This window comes from Pteropus alecto, unplaced genomic scaffold (assembly GCF_000325575.1).
Source record: "Pteropus alecto unplaced genomic scaffold, ASM32557v1 scaffold246, whole genome shotgun sequence".
NCBI lineage: Eukaryota > Metazoa > Chordata > Mammalia > Chiroptera > Pteropodidae > Pteropus > Pteropus alecto.
In genome coordinates this window covers 1,584,511-1,604,740 of record NW_006437742.1, presented here as the reverse complement: position 1 = coordinate 1,604,740, position 20,230 = coordinate 1,584,511, and the positions used below count along the sequence as shown (strand labels likewise).

Below are 20,230 nucleotides of genomic sequence, written 5' to 3'. Positions count from 1 at the left end.
CTGTGAAATTTAGCCATTTTAATAGGCGGATACTGGCATTTCATTATTTTTATTTTGCCATTCCATGATGACAAATGATGTTGAGCTCGTTTTCATATGCTTATTTGACATGTACATAACTTCTTTGGTGAAGTGTCTGTTATTTTGCCCATTTTTTGAGTAGTCTGTTTTACTACTGTTGGATTTTAGAAGTTCTTTGTGTATTATGGATACAAGTCCTTTATTAGACATATGTTTTGCAAATATTTTCTTCCAGTCTGTCGCTTTTTTGATTCTTTTAAAAGTCTCTTTCACATAGCAATTTACAAATTTAATAAAGTCTGATTTATCCATTTTTTTCTCTCATATAAATCATGCTTTTGGTGTTATACATATAAATGCAGCACCATACAGGTAAGTTAGATTTTCTTGTTTCCTTCTAGAAATTCTATAGTTTTGTGTTTTACATTTAGATGTATAATCCGTTTTGAGTTAATTTTTTGAGAAAAAAAATGTGTAGATTCATTTTTTTGCATGTAGATATCCAGTCGTTTCAGCACAATTTGATGAAAAGACTAATCTTTTTCTCCATTGAATTGCCTTTGCTCCCTTGTCAAAGATCAGTTCACTATATTTGTGTGCGTCTATTTCTGGAGTCTTTATTCTCCTCAATTAATCAATTTTTTTTTTTTTTTTTTTGCCAACACCAAACTACTTGATTATAGTAAATTTTGAAGTTGGGTAGTGTCAGTCCTCTAACTGTCTTCTTCTCTTTCTTCTCCTTTGGTATTGTGTAAGATATTCTGGATCTTTTGTCTTTCTCTGTAAACTCAGAATCAGTTTGTTTATATCCACAAAATAGCCTGCTGGGATTGTTAGGACTGTGGGGAATTTACATATCAATTTGGCAAGAACCGACATCTTAATATTAAGTCTTCTGACCCATAAACACAGAACATTTCTGCATTTATTTAGATCTTTAATTTTTCAGCAGGGTTTTATAGTTTTCTGCATATAGATCCTGTACATATTTTGCTAGATTTCTACCTAATTATTTCACTGCTTTTTGTACTATTGTAAAGAGTGTTGTGCTTTTTATTTCAATTGTTCATTTCTTGTTATACAGAAAAACAATTGACTTTTATATATAAACCTTGTATCCTCCAACCTTGCTATACTCACTTATTAGTTCCAGGAGTTGTTTTAGGTTGTTGTTGTTGATTATTTGAGATTTTCTACCTACATGTCATCTGAAAAAAGACACTTTCATTTTTTCCTTTCCAATCTATGTGCTTTTTATTTTTTTTATTTTACTAGCTAGCATTTCCAGTACAATGTTTTTTAAAAAGTGGGGAGAATGGATATCCTTGCCCTGTTTCTGCTAAAAGGGGAAAGCATCCTGTTTCTCACCCATTAAGTATGATGTCAGCTGTAGGGTTTGTAAATATTCTTTATCAAGTTGAGGATGTTCCCCTCTATTCCTTGTTTGCTGAGAATTTTTGTCATTAATGGGTGGATTTTGCCAAAGGCTTTTCCTACATCTATTGAAAGAATAATATGATACCTTTTCTTTATTCTGTTGATGTGGTAGATTACTTTAATTGATTTTTGAGCCAGCTTTGGGTACATGGAATAAATCCCATTTGTTCATGATATACAATTCTTTTGATACATTGTTGGATTTGATTTCTCAATATTTTTTTTCAATCAAATATTTTGATTTTCCTAATATTAAGGTTTTTTGCATCTATGTTTATGAGAGAGATTAGTTTGTAGTTTTCTTTATTGTAATGTATCTAGTTTTGGTATTAAACTAAGGCTGGTTCTCATAAAATAAGTCAAAGTGTTCCCTTTGCTTCTATTTTCTGTAAAAGACTAGAGAATGAGTATCATTTTATGATTTTATTTTCACTCCCCTCTTAGTATATCAATTATACTTTTTTATAATTTTTAGTGGTTGCCTTAGAGTTTGCAATATACATTTACAACTAATCTAAGTCTACTGTCAATTAACCCTATACCGCTTCACAGGTTGTATAGATGCTGTACTATAGTTATATACACTAAATACTAATTCCCTCCTCCTATCCCTCATAACATTCCTGCCATTCATTTCACTTATCCATATATGCAATAATTATCTAACACATTGCTATTACTTTTAGATCATTTAGAATAAGAAAAAGATTTTACCTTCACTTATTCCTTCTTCTATGCTCTCCTTTTTTTTTTTTTTTTTTTTTATTATAGAGATATGGTCTTTTTAATCTAACCAATACGATTTTCCTTCTCTTTGAAGAACTTTAAACATTTTTTTGCAAGGCAGGTTTAGTGGTAACAAATTACCTTATTTATTTATTTATTTTTTGCCTAATAAAACCTTTATTTTTCTTAACTTTTGAAGAATCTTTTTGCTGGACACAGAATTCTAGGTAGGTGGGGTTTTTTTCCCCCTCAATACTTTAACTATTTCACTCCACTCTCTTCTTGTTTGCATCATTTCGGAAGAGAAATCCAAAGCAATTCTTATCTTTATTTCTCTATAGGTAAAGTGCTTTTCTCTGGCTGTTTGCAAGATTTTTCTGTTTTCAGTTTTCTGTGTTTGAACAAGATATGCTTAGGTGTATTTTTTGATAGTTATCCTGCTTAGTGTTCTCTGCTCAGATCCTGGATCAGTGGTCTGGTATCTGTCATTAATTTTGGAAAATTTTCAGCCATCCTTACTCCAAGTATTTCTTCTGTTCCTTTCTCTCTTATTCTTCTGGTATTCCAAAAATGTATATACCTTTTAAAACTGTCCCATAGTTCTTGGATACTCTATTTTTTTATAGTATTTTTTCTCTTTGCATTTCAGTTTAGGAGTTTCTATTGACATGCCTTCAAGCTTATTGTTTCCTTGGCCGTATACAATCTACTGATGAGCGTATCAAAGGCATCATGTTTTTCTTTCTAGCATCTCTTTTTGAGTTTATCTCTGCTTATATTACATTACATCTGTTTTCGCATGTTGTATACAATTTCTCACAGACTCTTTAGCATATTAGTCATAGTTATTTTAAATTCCATATATGTGATCATTCCAAAACCTGTGTCATATGAGTTTGGTTCTGATGCTTGTTTTGTCTTGAGACTGTTTTTCTTTTAGCAAGTCTTATTTCTTTCTTGTTGAAAGCTAGACATGATGAATAATGTTAATAGGAACTGAGGTAAACAGGCTGTTAGTGTGAGGTTTTATGTTAATCTGGCGAGGAGTTGGGTGGTGTTTAATGTTTTCTCTAGCTGTAGGTGTCACTGATTTCAGTTTCCTCTAATGTCCGTTTTTGTCTTCCCTGTTTTCTTTGAGTTTCCCTAAAAACTTCTTGAACAGAGTCTGAGCTTTGCGGGTCTTTCAGCTGTAATCCACAGCTGATGCCGTGAGTTGGTGATAAGGTGTGGGGTAAGGGGAAACATTCTACAATCGTATAAAGTTTCAGTCTTTCAGTGTGCCTGTGTCCCCAGTCTGTTACCCTACACAAGTGTCCCCAGTCTGTTACCCTACACAAGTGTTTCACAGAATTTTTTCCCCTCTCTCTTAGATGAGACAGGAAAGCGAGAGGGACCCGAAGTCACATAATGTCCTTTCTCCCACAGTGGAGAAGGCTTTAGTAAAGTCATTTTACTTTCTGGGTAATCCTCTGTTACGTGGAAACTCTGGGTGTATTTCAAAATTATAACTTTTCCCCTTCCCATGCCAGGAACAGGAGATTTTTTTTCTTGACTCTTCAACTCGAGAACTTAGTGGGGTTCCTAAAGGTGAAAGTCATGAAAGTGTTGGGGCCCCCACAGACTGCAGCCCCCAGGAGTTTGTCATTCAAACACTAATCTACACTCTGCCTCAAGCAATTTGTCAAAGTTACCACTTAGGTATTCCTACCAGTTTATGGCTCTAGTATCTTCCACTCCTGATAAGCAGATCTTGGCTGTGATTCTCTGTAATTGCCTGTCTCTCTAAATTTTGGGGTTGCAATATGCTGTGACTTCAATTCTCTGATGGGTCCAAGAAAACGTCATTGATTTTTAGTCTGTTTGGCTGTTTTTCTTGCTTCAAGACAGGAGTGACGACTTCTAAACACTTTATATGTTGGAGGTGAAGCCAGAAGTCTGCTTTTTTCATTCAACATTAAGTTTCTGAGTTGCATCCATGCTGATACCTGTAGTTACATTTTATTCATTTTCTCTATTGTATAGTATTCCATTTTATGAATATATCATGCTTTAGCCATTCTCTTGCTGATGAACATGTATGTTGTTTACAAATAATGCTACGATTAGTATCCTTATAACACCTCCTAATGTACATATGCAAGTCCCTCTAGGATAGCCACCCAGGAGTGCTGACTTATAGTGTATGAGTATCTTCCATTTTACCAGATATTGCCACAATGTTATTGAAAGTGGCTGTACTCATTTATATTCAGCTAAAAGTATACTGTGGTTCTTATGGCTCCATATGTTCACCAATACTTGGCATTCTCGGGCCTTTAAATGTATGCCAACATCCTGGGTGTTAAATGTTATCTCATTGTAGTTTTGTTAAGCATTTCCTTTGGTTACTAATGAGACTTCATAAGTTACTTGGTCATTCGTGTCTTCTCCTCTGTGAATTGCCTATTCATATCATCTGACCATTTTTATTCGGTTGTTTGTGTTTTTCTTATTGATATGTACAGAAGGATTCCTTAAAATGACTCAAAAAGCACAAACCATCAAATAAAACACTGATAATATGACTGCATTAAAATGAAAGACTTCTGCTTAGTACAAGACATCAGAAGCAATGTTAAAAAGATAAGTCACTGACTGGGAGGCTATATTTGCTAAATAAGCAGCAAGAGATTATATTCAGAAGTTTTAAATGATCTCTATATATAATATGAAAACTTTAATCATACAATGGACAAAAAGGAAGAGGCAACTCACAGAAGGTCCCTGAAAGGTTAATAAATGTGTAAATACATGTATAATTTCACTGGAAATCAGGAACATGCAAATCAAAACAATGAGATACCTTTTAAATATATTAGACTGGCAAAAAAACAGTCTAATACTACAAAGTCTCTGTAAGGATGTGAAAGAGATCTCTGAAACCCTGCTCATGGAGTTGAAGACATACATACCCTATATCACAGTAATTCCACTCCTAGGCAGGTAATCTAGAACAGTGATTCATAAAATGTCACTCAGACCAGCATTAACAGCATCTCCTGGGAACTTGGAAATGCAAATTCTCAAGCCCCACTCGACCTACTGAATAAAAAATTCTGGGGGCAGAGCCCAGCAATGTGTTTTAACAAGCCTGCCAGGTGATTCTGGTGCACACTAAAATTTGAGAATAACTGCAACGGGTCAAATATTTATCCAACTTTTCTGACTAAGATCTACAGGAAGAAATGCATTTTATGTTCTAGCCCATACATAGCCCCCTCCTTCCTCTTCCTTTCTCCCTCCCCGCCCCCTCTCTCACAAACATACACTACCACACACCCACGAACACACACAAAACAAAAGCTTCAAGAAACACTAATTACCCTTACTCTATGGGATGCATTTTAATTTTTCTATTCTATTTAATTTCATTAAAAATTGCTGGTCGTAACCTATGAATTGTGCAATAATGTTTGTTGCAGAATTGCTTGTAATAGGAAAAATGAAAAGAAAAAAATCTTCAGAAGAATGGATAAATGAATTATACATTTCTACAATGGAATACTATATAGTTGCTTATATCATTAGAAATAAATTTCAAAAACATGTATGAGTCAAAAAAGCAAGCTGTAGCAGGATATGCAGAATATGATTTCATCTATACAGACGTAAAACTATGTTTATGAATATATAGCTATAAAGTAAAAATATAAAACAAGGATTATTTATACCTTTACTTAGATATTTGCCAATTTCTTAAGACTTTGAGACCCTGTGCTTTCACTTCGCTGCTTAGCTACTAGCAACTTAAGTCATATGAAAGCCAGGTAAAACATTCTAAAGAACAAACTCATATGATAACAGTAAACTCTACTACTCACAACCAGGCAGTCAATTATTTATCGAATAATTCCCAAGGCATCATGGCTACCAGATATGGCGGTCTTATGAATACTACTTGATTTATTAGTACCCTAGGATATTGGAGGTTACTTCAGGGCTTCTAGTAGGTATGGACTAGAGTCTTCTCAAGATTTCTTTAAAATTCTAAGGGCAGCCTAGGAACACAGAAAACCACAAAGAATATCATAGGAAATATGCTACTTATACAGTATGCAGAGAAAGAATAGTCAAAGTCAAGGAAAAACACAATCACTATGTCTATGAGACAATTCTTTGGTATAATCAAAGCGAATTTAAAAGTATTACTTTAGGTAGAAGTAAATTAAATGAAAACAACCCATGTTATTTTTTTTCTTGGTTTAGCCTATACCTTGTTTGGCTCCCCTGGATTATATGAAGAAAACATAGGAATTTTTCGGATCTCTTCCTCTGACAAACGATTTCTCTGGATCTCATCTTCTGGGACAAATTCTATTGGCTGCGTCAGCTTCTTAGGCCCAGTCCAACACTGCTCAGGTGAATTATCAATAACTTTTGCCACATGGAGACTGGGACCTTTACCCTGTGCTGCCTGTTTTCCCTTGTCCTGGAGTAATGACGGGTTCTCAGCTGTGCCACTATCTCCCACTGATGCAGCTGAGACCAGTGAGTGGGAAGCAAAGGGTTCACCTCTCATAAGTTGGAACTCTTCGAGACGTTTTTTCATTATCATCTCTTGGTAAAAACTTTCCAGGTTGTTCATGGGATCACCTTTGTTCTTCTTTTGGGGTTCATCTGGATCAAGACAAAGAGATAGGGAAGTTCTACAAAGCCTACCAATACAACCTTTGACAATAAAAATTAAATCTTGGATTTCAGATACAGAAATTCTGCTAGGTCAGGTGTTTAAAACCTACTACAAATGACAACAGTATATAAATAGCTACTTTATTATTGTGCATCTCAAGCAAGGCTGGCACTATTGTGAGGCAACTGAGGCACCTGCGCTGCAAAATAAAGGAGGTGCTCACTCTCAGGGGCACGCAAGTACATGCACCTAACTGATAAGGACATTTGAAAAATGTAAGCAGTATGACATAATCACACGTTACAAGATTCATCATAATTCCTTAGAATCATCTAATTCCAAGTTCATATTCAAATGGTCTTAATTATCTCAAAGATATCTTTTTACACTTGTTTGTTCTATTTAGGATCTAAACCAGCCTTTGGCTGTTATATCTCTTAAGCCTCTTTTATTTTAAAGCAGTATCCCTTCTTTCCCACCCCTCCAACCCATTTCCCCCCATCCACTGATTTAATAGAGGAACCACAACATATGTTCACAGAAAAAAGGAATTTGATTGTTCCTCATGGAATTGTTTAACTTGTTCCTCAATCCCCTCCATTTTTTACAAATGGTCAGTTAAATCGAGAGCTATTCTATCCAATACAATATCCGATGGCCACATAAATCTATTAATCTTTTAAATGTCAGTTTCTCAGTTAAACTAGTCATATTTCAAATGCTCAACAGCCATGTATGGCTAGTGGATACCATATTGGAAAGAAAAGATAAAGACCATTTATATGCTCAGGAAAGTTGCACTGGATATTGCTGATCTAGAGGTTTGATGAGACACGAGTTCAATATTTTTAGGCAAGAATCCTTCGTAGGTAGATGTGTACTTCCTATTAAATCATGAGGCACATAATGTTTGGTGGTTCCATTTTTAGTGATGATAAAATTGATCAGTGGATTCAGGTGGTGTTAGTCTGATCCTCCATTATGAAGTTTACCAATTCATCTTTTACCCCATGGGTTTTGCATCCATTGATGATCACTGCCTAGATTTATTAAGAGTTGTAAAATGGAACTCCCCTAAGTCTACTCTTGTGTATTTATTAATTTTATTATTTCTTTTGTATTTATTACCTGGAATCTATAACACACTTACCGTCATCAACTATTTAGCTTCTCTACATATAGCTTATACATGAAAGGCAGGACAAATGCTTGATTCCTGCTCCCCACCCCCGCAATTTGCCACCTATGAGAGTAATGAGTTGATACCTTAGAGATGTCTAGTGGTGACCAATGATTATTTTTAATTACGAGATCGTGTATTTTCAAATATTTGATGTGTTTCAATGAAATGTATTCATTATTCTTTTTTAGTGGTCAATTTATCCCACTTAGTCCCTTCAAATTGGATCCTGTATTGCTTTTCAGTTTTCTGGCACAGCAAGATGTCCCAAGCTCATCCTGCACACTTCCTGATTTAAACCTGGAATATTTCTCCGAGGACCCCTGGCTTCTTTTGGTGGGAAACAGTATTTAGCGGCACAGTGTGTTGCTAGGTTGTTTTCATTGCTGTTCAGACTTGTTGCTTCTAGGCCTTGTCGGTGGACAAAACCAGGACTTTTTTTTTCCAAGAGAAAAATAATGAGTTTATACTTGTGTTTCCACTTCCATTTTAAGATTGTAAGGTTTTTACTCAAACTTCTTGATTTTAGTCTTGCATTTTTTTCACATATGCTTAAAATATTGGCTTCTAACATAACAAAATTATTTATTAGCTTTTTCCTACAATATTATTTATAGAATTTTAAAATGTCAGTAACAATACTATCAACAATAAAACTACTGAATATAGTTTTATATTTCTTTGCAGTTACTTTTGTCCTTAAAATATATCCCATTAGGAATGTACGAATTGTTTTAAATTCATTTTAAATGTTTTCTCTGTATGGTTATGCTATTAACTTTATTTATAGTTAGATTCATCTGCTTCGGGTTGTTTATAAATTTTAGGAATTTTTTTCCCCTTTTTGATTTTTTAAAAATTACGTAAATGTGTTCTACAGTACCTCCACAGAAGTCTCACTTCCATCTGTCCCCCTCATCCCATTCCTTTCCTTCCCCATAAATAATAATTTTTATTAGGTTTTGGCTTTATGGTCCCATTCTTTCTTCTTTGAAAATATAAGCAAATATAAGCAACACACATATATGTATAATTCTTTAGTTATACCCTTCTCCTACATAAATGGTAACTTACTACAAACACTGTTCTACAACTTACTTTTCTGCACTTAACAATATATACTGGAGAGAACTCTATATTAATATGTAGAGCTCTTCCCCTTCCTCTTAGAGCTGCATAATACTCCACTGTGTGGATGTACAATGGTTTATTCGACCACTCCCTACTGATACACACTGGCGTTGTATCCAGTCTTTTATGCTATTATGACTAATGTCCTGAAAAACAGTCTTGTGCATAAAGAATTTTGTATTTTCCTAGTACATCTTTGAAATAGATTCCAAGAGGTGGCTTTGCAGAGACAAAGGGTCAAATGTGTATGTAATTTTTCTATATAGTGCTAAATTTCACTCTGTAGGAGTTGTACTTTTCTGCCTTTCCACCAGCAAGGTATAAGAATACTTATGGAAGGATTTCTTAAGTCCCCCAAATCACTAACCATTAAAGGAAAATATTGACAAATTCAACTAAATTAAAATAAAAAACTTCTGGTCATCAAAAATATCAAGAGAAAGCAAAGTCTCAGAATGGGAAAAGATATTTGCTGCCCAAATAACCAATAAAGAAGACAACCATTAAGAAAATGGGCAAAAGTTGAAATGAAAAGGTGCCTCACGAAAGAAGAAATGCACAGGGCTAATAAATATATGGAAAATTACTCAACCATATTAGAATTCAGCAGAATGCTAATTAAGAAGAAAATGAGATACTAATAGGAAACTGCCACATTGGCAAAAAGTTAAAAATACCAATATCATATATCAGTGAGACCGGAGAGCAAATGAAACCCTCATACATTGCTGGTAGGAATGTGCAACCTTAGTGCAAGCCACAGTGCTATTATTTATTAATGTCGAATATATGCTCATAATATGACCCATCAATTCCACTCCTACATACATACCCTAGAAAAATTTGGGCATATGTGTACCAGGATAATAAGAATGTTTAGATTAGTGTTGTTTATAATAGCCTGAAACTAGCAAAAATACAAGTGTCCAGCTAAGAATAATCAATTATAAAATTGTAGTAAGTTTATATAACGAAATATCACATTCCAATGAAAGTGAACAAATTTTAGCTACACATGACCAAGTGGATAAATATTTTGATGTATACACTCAAAAATATTTACTCAGTAACTATTCAGGCACTATTCTAGGTTCTTGAGATACATCGATAAATAAAACAAAGATCCCTACCTTCATAGAGCTAAGTCAATTATATTACAAAGTTATGTTAGGAGGTTATGAGTGCTATGAAAAAGAAAAAAATACAGCAGTATGGGGTGATGGAAGTGCCAGGGGATGGTAATACTGGTAGTTGCAATTTGGTCTGGGTAGGTCTGGGGAGATCTCACTGAGGTGACATTTAAGAGAAGACTTAAAGAATGTAAGAGAATCTACCATGTCGGCATTAGAGTGAGGGCCCCAAGGTGGGAGTATGTCTTGAAAATTTTTTAAAGCTTGAAATCATATAATGTATTTCTCTGACCACATGAAATCACATTAGGGATGCACTACTGGAAGAAATCTGAGAAAACAAAAATATTTGGAAATTAGACAACACACTTCAAAATAACCCATAGGTCAAAGAACTCACAAAGGAAATTTAAAAATATTTTGAACTAAATGAAAATGAAAATACAACATATCAAAATTTATGGATGTAGCTAAAACCATGCTCAGAGAGAAATTTTTAGCTTTAAACACCTATATCATAAAAGAATAATGGTTTCAAATCTATAACCTGAACTCCCAACTTAGGAAACTAGAAAAAGAGAAAACTAAACACAAAGTAAGCAGAAGGAAGCAAATAATAAAAGATCAAAGAATAAACCAGTATAATAGAAAACAGAAAAATAGAGAAAAATCAATGAGACCAAAAGTTGTTTTCTTAGAAAAGGTTAACAAAACGGCAAACCCTGAGCTAGACCAAGAAAATAAGAGAGAAGACAAAAATGAGTAAAATCAAAAATTAAAGAGGAGGCATCTTAACCAACCTTAAAGAAATGGAAATAATCCTAAAGGAATATTATAACTTTAGGCCCACGAATGAGAAAGCTTAGATAAATGGACAAATTCAAAAATAGATACAAATTACCAAAGCAGATTCAAGAAGGAGAATAGCTGAATAAACCTATAATAAGTGAAGAGGTTAAATTAGTAACCAACAAACTGCCCACAAAGAAAGTCCAGGTACAGGTGGCTTCATTCATGAATTCTACCAAATATTTAAAGAAATAATATCAATCCTGCACAAACACTTTCAGAAAATAGAGGAGGGAATATTTTCCAACTTATTCTGATGTCAGTATTAAATGGAAACCAAAGCTAAACAAAGACATCACAAGCTAAGAAAGCCACAAACCAATATCTCTCATGAACACAGACACAAAAATCTTAAACAAAATATTAGCAAGCCTAATCCAAAAACATATAAATGATTATACACATATAGGATTTATCCGAGGAATGAAAGACTGGTTTACCATCTAAAAATCAATTAATATAATCTATTATACTAAAGATTAAATCCTTAAACCCCATGAGCACCACAGTAGGTGCAGAAAAAGAAATAAACAAAATCCAACACCCACTCATGGTTTAAAAAAACCCCAACAAATCTCAACTAGAAATAGAGAATGACCTCAATCTGCATGGTAGGCTGAATAATGGTCCCCCAAAGATGTCCACATCCTATTCCCTGGAATATGTGAAAATGTTACATGGCAAAAGGGACTCTGCAATGTAATTAAGATATACCTCTTGAGATAGGGAGATTATCTTGCATCATGTAGGTAGGTCAAATGTGGTCATAAGCATCCTTATAAGAAGGAGGCAGGAGGGTCAGAGACGGAGTAGAGGATGTAGTGATGGAAGTAGAGGGTGGAGTAATGTGATCAAAGGGCCACGAGCTAGTGAATGCTGGTGGATTCTAGAAGCTGGCAAAAGTTTCCCTAGAGAAGTCCAGAAGGAATGTGGCCCTGTGGTCAACTTGATTTTAGGACTTCCAACCTCTAGAACTGTAAGAAAAGAGATCTGTGTTGCTTTAAGCCACTAAAGTTTATGGTAACTAGTTACAGAACCCATAGGAAAGAAATATATTGCTAAAGAGCATGTTAAAAAAACTTAAAAAAAACAAAAACAAAAACACGAGAGCTAAGATCATAGTTAATGGTTAAAAACTCAATGTTTTCCCCCTAAGACTGGGAACAAGGCAGGGATGTCTGCTCTCACCACTTCCACTCAACATTCTACTAAAGGTTGTAGTCAGTGCAAGGAGGCAAAAGAAAAAAGACTTCCAGATTGGAAAGGAAGGGTAAAACTGTCTTTATCCAGAGGCGACATGATTGTCTATGTAGAAAATCCTATGGTGTCTACAATAAAACTACTAGAACTAATAAAAGAGTTTAGTCTACAATAAAACTACTAGAACTAATAAAAGAGTTTAGTCACAGAAAACAAGACTGATATATAATAACTGTATTTCTATATACTTGCATGCAACCATCAGAAGATGAAATAAGGACTTATTGGGGGGATCACTTTGTAAGTTACACAAATGTCTAACCACTATGCTGTACACCTGAAACTAATATAATATTGAATGTCAACTCTAATTGAAAAAGAAAAAGTGAAATAAGAAAATTCTATTCAAAAGAGCGTCAAAATGAATAAAACATTTAGAAATTCATACAAGTGTAATATTTATAAACTGAAAACTACAAAACATTGCTGAAATAAAGTATAGAAGATCTTAAAAAAGGAAGAGACATTCCACATCCATGGATTAGAGTATTCAATATTATTAAAATGGCAATCTTCCCCAAATTGAATTATAGATTCAACACAATCCTTATCAAATTCCAGCAGGCTTTTTGTAGAAAAAAAGGATATAAGCAACTTCTAAAATTTACATGGAAATACAAAAGATCTAAGTAAAGAAAGCAATTTTAAAAAAGAGGAACAAGGCTGGAGAAGTTAAACTACCCAATTTCAAAACTTACTATAAAGAGATTGAGAACATAAGGACAGGCATATAGATCAATGGAACCAAAATGAGTGTCTAGAAATAAACTCTTACCTTTGTGGTCAACTGATTTTTCAGCAAAGGCGCCAAGATAATTCAATAGGGAAATAATAGTTTTTGCAATAAATAGTGCTGGGACAACTGAATATCCATTCACAAAAATATGGCCTTGGATCCTTTATCTCACACACAAAAATGAACTCAAAATAGATAATAGATCTAACTGTAAGAGCCAAAACTATAAATATTCCAGAAGAAAACAGGATCATATCTATCTGACCTTGAATTCAGTCAAGATTTCTTAGATATGATACCAAAAGTACAAGTCATAAAGGAACAAATTAAAGAATTGAACATTAAAATTAAAAACTTTCATGCTTTATTTTTATTTTTTTAATTTTTTAGGCAAGGCAACCCTTGACCTCACAGATTGCAAGGACCTCGTCAGTTTGCGATCCCTTATTTTTTTTATTTTTTTATGCCTACAGCACCTGGTCTTTCTAGGTGGTCTCCCATCCAAGTACTAACCAGGCCCGACCCTGCTTAGCTTCCGAGATCAGATGGGATCAGGTTTGTTCGGGGTAGCATGGCCGTAGACAAAACTTTTGTGCTTTAAAAGATATCATTAAGAAAATAAAAAGAAAAGACAAGCCACAGACTGGAAGAAAATATTTGCAAATTATATTTTATCCTATAAAGGTCTTGTATTTGGAACACATAAAGAACTCTTACCACTCAATTGTAAGAAAACAAACAATTCAATCAAAAAAATGGGTAAAACACTTGAATACATGTTATCAAAGAAGACACATGAATGGCTAATGAAGACATGAAAAAATATCCAAGATTATTTGTTATTACAGATATTTGAATTAAAACCACGAAGAGATATAAGTACATACTCACTAGAATGGCTGCAATAAAAAAAAGGCAATAACAAGTGTTGTCAAGGATGTAGAGAAGTAGGAATGCTCATACGTTGCTGATGAGAAGGTAAAATAGTATAACCACATTGGAGAACAGTTGGAGGTTCCTCAAAAGGTTATACATAGAGTTACCATATGACCCAAAAATTCCATTCACGCAAGAGAAATGAAATCATCCACACAAAAACTTGGATATGAATGCTCATAGCATTATTCATAATAGCCAAAAAAGTGGAAACAACCCAAATGTCATCAAGCGGTGAAGGGATAAACAAAATGTGGTATTATCTAGACAATGGGAAACTAGTAATAAAAAGTAATGAATTGCTGATACATGCTACGAAATGAACAAACTTTAAAACCATTATACTACCCGAAAGAATCCAGATTCCAAAGATCACATAAGATTACATTAATATGAAATATCTAGAAACAACAAATTTATAGAAACAGAGGCTTGGGGTAGACATGGGAATGATTTACTGCAAATAGTCTCAAGGAAATTTTGCAGTGATGTAAATGTCCTAAAATTGGGTTGTAGTGATGATTGCACGATTCAATCACTTCACTAAAAACCTCAGCCAGTTTTCTGAAAAGTGATACACCTTTTCAGAAGGATAAAGTTTTGTCCTTTTCTTATAGATGCTGGTGAATAAGTCTCAAGATCCTATAGACTTAATGACATTTGTATTCTTATAATCTTGGCAGTATTTAACAGAATAGCCTGACTTTTGCAGGTGAAAGTGGGATTTCTTGATTAACATTTTAAAAAAAGAAAAGCCCTTGATTATGTAATCTGTTAGACAAACTGAAATGAATGATGCCTTTCTGAAAATAAAATCTACTCAAATGAACACAAAAAAAACTGAACACTTCCAAAAGGTGAATTTCATTGTATGTAAATTATATACCTCAATAAAGCTGTTTTAAAATTAAGAAAAAATACTATTCAGTCTCCCAAAATGTTAGAAGGAATAGAAAATAGAGAAAATATAGTGACGTTAAAGACATTAAAGAATAATTAAATGAATGAAAAGGTATACCACATTCATATTTGAAGATCTGCATTGCAAATACACCAATTGATTTAAATACTCAATGGATTCTCAATCAAAATCACCTGAGACAGACAGACACAGAGAAAGAGAGGTACTGTGTGTGTGTGTGTGTGTTTGTGTGTGTGTGTGTAACCTTCCAAAATTTCCATGGTAAAGTAAAATGCCAAATGCAGACTAAACACTTTTGAAGAAGAACAAGGCAGAAGAAATTGTTCTTCTGTTATACTAGATATAAAGACATTTAAAAAGCTAAACTGTATGATATTGATTTTGCAATAGTCAAAAAATACCAAAGGAACAAAAGAGAGAACCCAGAAAAACACCCATGCATACATGAACATCTACGACAGAGCTAGCAATACAATAATACTTCAGGGACGATATTTTCAATATATGATGTTGGAATAGAGGGTTATCTATATGAAAATAAAAAAGAAAAGAAACTGAAATCCCACTTCATACCATACACATAAATCAATTCCAGGTAGATTAAAGATTTAAATGTAAAAGAAAAGAACATAGCTTTTAGAATAAAGAGCAGTATCTTCCTGAGCTCATATAGGGAAGGATTTATTAATAAAAGCACATAAAGCACTAAGTAGAAAAAATAATTAATACATTTTATTACATATGAATGAAGAACTTTGATTCATTAAAAGACACCATAAAGGCACTGAAATAAGCCACAGAATGAAAATTGGCATTTTTAACAAATATAACCAACAAAGAGCAAGTATCCACAATAATAAAGAACTTGTACGAATTTATAAGAAATGCACGAAAAACTAGAGAAGAAATTTGGAGATAGAATATTCAGGACATATAACCATAACACTTCCCCACCTACCTCTTCTCTGAAGCAGTACTGAAAGTAAGTAGTGATCACTGAGATCTCACATATCCCAGGGCTTTGGGGCTGAGCTATTGCTTTGATAAATGCCTAAAGTGACCTCTGAATCAAGACTACACCTGGACATAGATACAAACAGATGAAAAGACATTTAGGCAGAAAATAGACATTTTCGCATTTGCCAAATAGGCAGAAGAATGGAATAGTCATTTCATAAAGGAGACTATCCAAATGGTCAATAATCCTGAGGTTTCCAACCTCATTAGCTATCAAGAAAATGAAATTAAAACTACAATGAAACAATATAGATCCAGACTCCTGAAAACTATCAGTCTTGAAAGAAAGACAGACAGACAGACAGACAGACAGACACACACACACACACACACACACGCTCATACTCACACTCACACATGGGAACTGTTCTAAAGCAAACTAAATGCAATGTGTAATCCCTGATTGCATCCTGGATTTGAAATTGAGAAATCTAATCACAAACTGTATATTAGATAATATTAGTGTAACTGTTAAATATCTTAAGAGTGATCATAATACTGTGATTATATAGGAGAATGTCCATGTTCTTAAGAGACAATATAATAAAGTATTTAGGAGTAAAACCTCTTAATGTCTGAAATTTGCTTTTTAATAGTTGAGCAATAAACAAACTAACACACACATCCTTGTATAGAGGAAGAGAGAGGTAAAGCAAATGTGACAAAATGCCAATAGTTGGTAAATGTAGGTGAAGGATGTGGGCGTACTATTTCAATTTTTCTCCATGGTTGAAATTTTTCAAAGCAGAAGGTTGAAGAAAATAGCACTTTACTAAAGACTAAAAAGAAGTGATTTAAACGAATGCTAATTATTAAGAAAGGGAAGAAAGAATACAATAAAATATAAGGAAATATCCATCAGATTGGAGTCTGACAATATCCAGTATGGACAAGGATATGGAGCAACCTGAACCTTCACACATGGTTGGCGGGATTTTAACTTGGGATAATCCCTTCACAAAAGAGTTAACATCTATTAAAGTTGAAGATGTGTGAACTCTTCACCCCTCAGTTCCACTCCTAGGTATATACCCTAAGAAACTTCTGCACATGTGTCCCAGGATACATGTACAAGAATGATCACAGTAGATCACATTAGATTTCTCAAGACTGATACCTATAGCCTACTAAATGGAAACAAGCCACATGTTCAATTACAATAGAATGGATAAATGTTGGTATGTTCATAAAGGAATACTATACTGCAATGAAAATGAATGAACTATGGCTATATGCTACAATATGGATGAATCTCACCAACACAATGATAAGTAGAAAAGGAAGATCCAATAGAATACATACAATTCATCAACAGGATGCTTTAAAACAGGGAAAACTAAACACTGTCTAATGCTGCCTCCATGAGTGGTAAAAATATAAATAAAAGAAATTATCATCATAAGTCAAGACAGTGGTTATTCTGGTAGGCAGGGGGTTGTGATTTCTGAAGGTCATACAGAGACTTTTGGAGTACTGACAATGTTTTCTTTCTTGACCTGACTGAACATGTATTTTAATCTCTGGCATGATCTAGTTCATTATAAAAATATTGTTTTTAAGAATAGAATAAGAAATGAGGAAGTGGAGATAAGTGATTGCACTAGGTTGAACGGTATCCTTCCAAAATTTATGTCTACCGAGAACCTCAGAATGTAACATTATTTGGAAACAGGGTATTTGCAGATATAATTAGTTAAGATGAGGTCACACTGGATTAGGCTGGTCCTTAAGAAGCAATGTAAAGACACAATGTAAAGATACAGGGAGAATGTTATGTGCAGACAGAAGCAGAGATTGAAGTGAAGCATCTATAAGTCAAGGACTGCCAGCAACTACTAGAAGCTAGGAGACAGGCATGGAACAGATTCTCCCTCAGAGCCTCCAGAAGGAACCAACATCGCCAACGCCTTGATTTGAACTTCTAGCCTCTAGAACTATGACAGAATTTCTGTTGTTTTAAGCCACCCAGTGTGTGGTACTTTGTTACAATAGCTCTAAGAAACTAATACAGAGTTTGTGGTGGGAAATAGGCTGCTGCTGTAACAAATACCTAAAAACGTGGAAGTGGCTTAGGAATTCGGTTAATGGGTAGAGGCTGGAAGAATTTTTGAACTGCTTGACAGCAAAAGGTTGGCTGCCTCGAAGAGACTGTTGGCAGAAATACAGATGTTAACAAGGGTTCTGGTGAGAGCTCAGAAGGAAGTAAAGAGGATAGAAGAGAAAGGTTCTGTCATCTTAGAGATTACATATATCATCATGAACAGAGTTGCTAGAGAGATGAACATTAAAATTGCTTCTGATGAGGCCTTAGAAAGAAATGATGAACATTTTGATACTGGAAAAAAGGTGATCTGTGTCATAAAGTGGCAGAAACTTAGCTAAACTGAGTTCTGTTGTTAGGTGGAAAGTATTCCTTATAAGTGATAAACTTGGATATTTAGCTGAGGAGATTTCCAAGAAAAGTGTGGAAGATACAGCCTGGTTTCTCTTTGATATTTATAATAAAATGAGAGAGGAGAGAGAGAAATTGAGAAATGACCAGTTAAAAAAGGAACCAGCACTTGATGATCTGGAGAATTCTCAGCCTATCTAAGATAACGTTCTCTGGAAACAGGGCTGGTGGTGTGGCTGGACAAATTTTCACTGAAGAGATTAAGTGTATGAGTCTTCGATCGAATCAACTATCTTAGCAGAAGCCAGGAATAGAGGAGGGGTTATCCAGAAAGGATCTGTGGGGAATTCTCATATCTCATGGTTTGACTCTCTTGACATACATAAGAGATTGACAAGGTTTTTGAGAATTTTATACAAGAAGAAACAGTGCCATCCTGGTGTGAAAGTGACAGACACACAACAAAATGAAGGAAGGATGACTCTGAGGGCAATCTCACAGGTACAAAAACCAAAGAGGATGGGGCTGCAGCTGCCATGCGAGGGTGAGAAGATGAGGCTGTCCCAGAAGGCCCAGAGAGGGATGAGACAGAACACTGAGTCCAGAGCATCATCCTTAGGCCTTGAAACCTAATGGAATTTGCTGTGCTGGGCTGCTAACTTGCTTAGGACCAGTAACACCTTTACTCCTTCCTTTTTTGCCCTTTAAGAATGGGAATGCCTATCCTATGCCAGTCTCACCACTGTGTTTTGGAAGCAGATAACTTGTCTAGCTTCACAGGTCTCTGGACAGAGAGGAATTTTGCCATAAGACAGAACATACTCAGAGCCTCACGGACACTCGATTTAGATAATGAGACTTGGGACATTTGCGAGCTAATATTTAGATGAGATTTGGGACTTAGTCTTGAAGCTGGAATAGGTTAAGACTTTTGGGGATGTTGTAATGGAGTGAATGTATTTTGCATGTGAGATGGTTATAAATTTTTGCAGGTCAGAGGGAGGACTGTACTGGGTCGAATAGCATAACCTCAAAATTCGTATCCATCCAAAGCCTCAGAGTGTGACTTTATTTGGAAATATGTCTTTGCAAATGTAATTAATTGAGGCCATACTGGATTAGGGTGGGCCCTAAATCCAAGACAAGTATCCTTATATAAGAAGGCCATTTGAAGACAGAGATAGACACAAAAGGAGACTGCCCAGTGATGACAAGGCAGAGACTGGAATGATGCATGTACAACACAAAGGAATGCTGGCAGCCACCAGAAGTTAAGAGACAAGGAAAGATCTCCTTCTGGAGTCTTCATAAAGAGCATGGGCCTGCCAATACATTGATTTCGGACTTTTAGTGGCTGTGAGAGGATAAATTTCTGTTGTTCTAAGCCACTAGATTTGTAGTAACTTGTTATGGCAGCCCTAGAAAAATAATAGTGACTCCAGAAAACTCTTCCAAGAAATTTTGTTATGGAGAAAAGGAAAAAACTATTGATACACACAATATGAATGAACCTCAAAAAGATCGTGCTGAGTTAAAGAAGCTTTACACAAAGAATACATAGTGTATGATTTCAGTCAGCTGAAGTTCTAAAACAGGCAAAACTAATCAATAGAAAAAAAATAAAAAAACTGGTTGCCTCTGGGAGGGTTGGGTGGGAATTGCTGAGAAGTATGATGGAACTTTCTGGGGTGATGGAAATCTATGTGTTGACAGGAGTCAGGTTACGCAGATGCAGTGGTGTGCTGGAGATGGGTCAATGACTTGCACATCTCTTCCCAACTCCATGTTCAGTGATAACATACTGGTAGCCTGAAATCGGCCATG

At 34.8% G+C, this 20,230-nt stretch overlaps 1 protein-coding gene and 1 non-coding gene across 5 annotated transcripts in view; both read right to left on the bottom strand.

Annotated features, from left to right (window-relative positions):
• The window catches only part of RBM41 (RNA binding motif protein 41), a 58,253-nt gene that overhangs the window by 18,921 nt on the left and 19,102 nt on the right, over nucleotides 1–20,230 (bottom strand). For all 4 annotated transcript variants that reach the window (XM_025048885.1, XM_015591656.2, XM_006914791.2 and 1 more), the window contains one exon: nucleotides 6,437–6,840. In XM_025048885.1, the coding sequence (XP_024904653.1) occupies nucleotides 6,437–6,840 (404 nt within the window). The remainder of the gene's footprint in view (nucleotides 1–6,436; nucleotides 6,841–20,230) is intronic.
• Nucleotides 13,604–13,722, bottom strand: LOC112482043. Its single transcript, XR_003047159.1, has one exon. It is a non-coding gene; the product is annotated as a 5S ribosomal RNA (ribosomal RNA).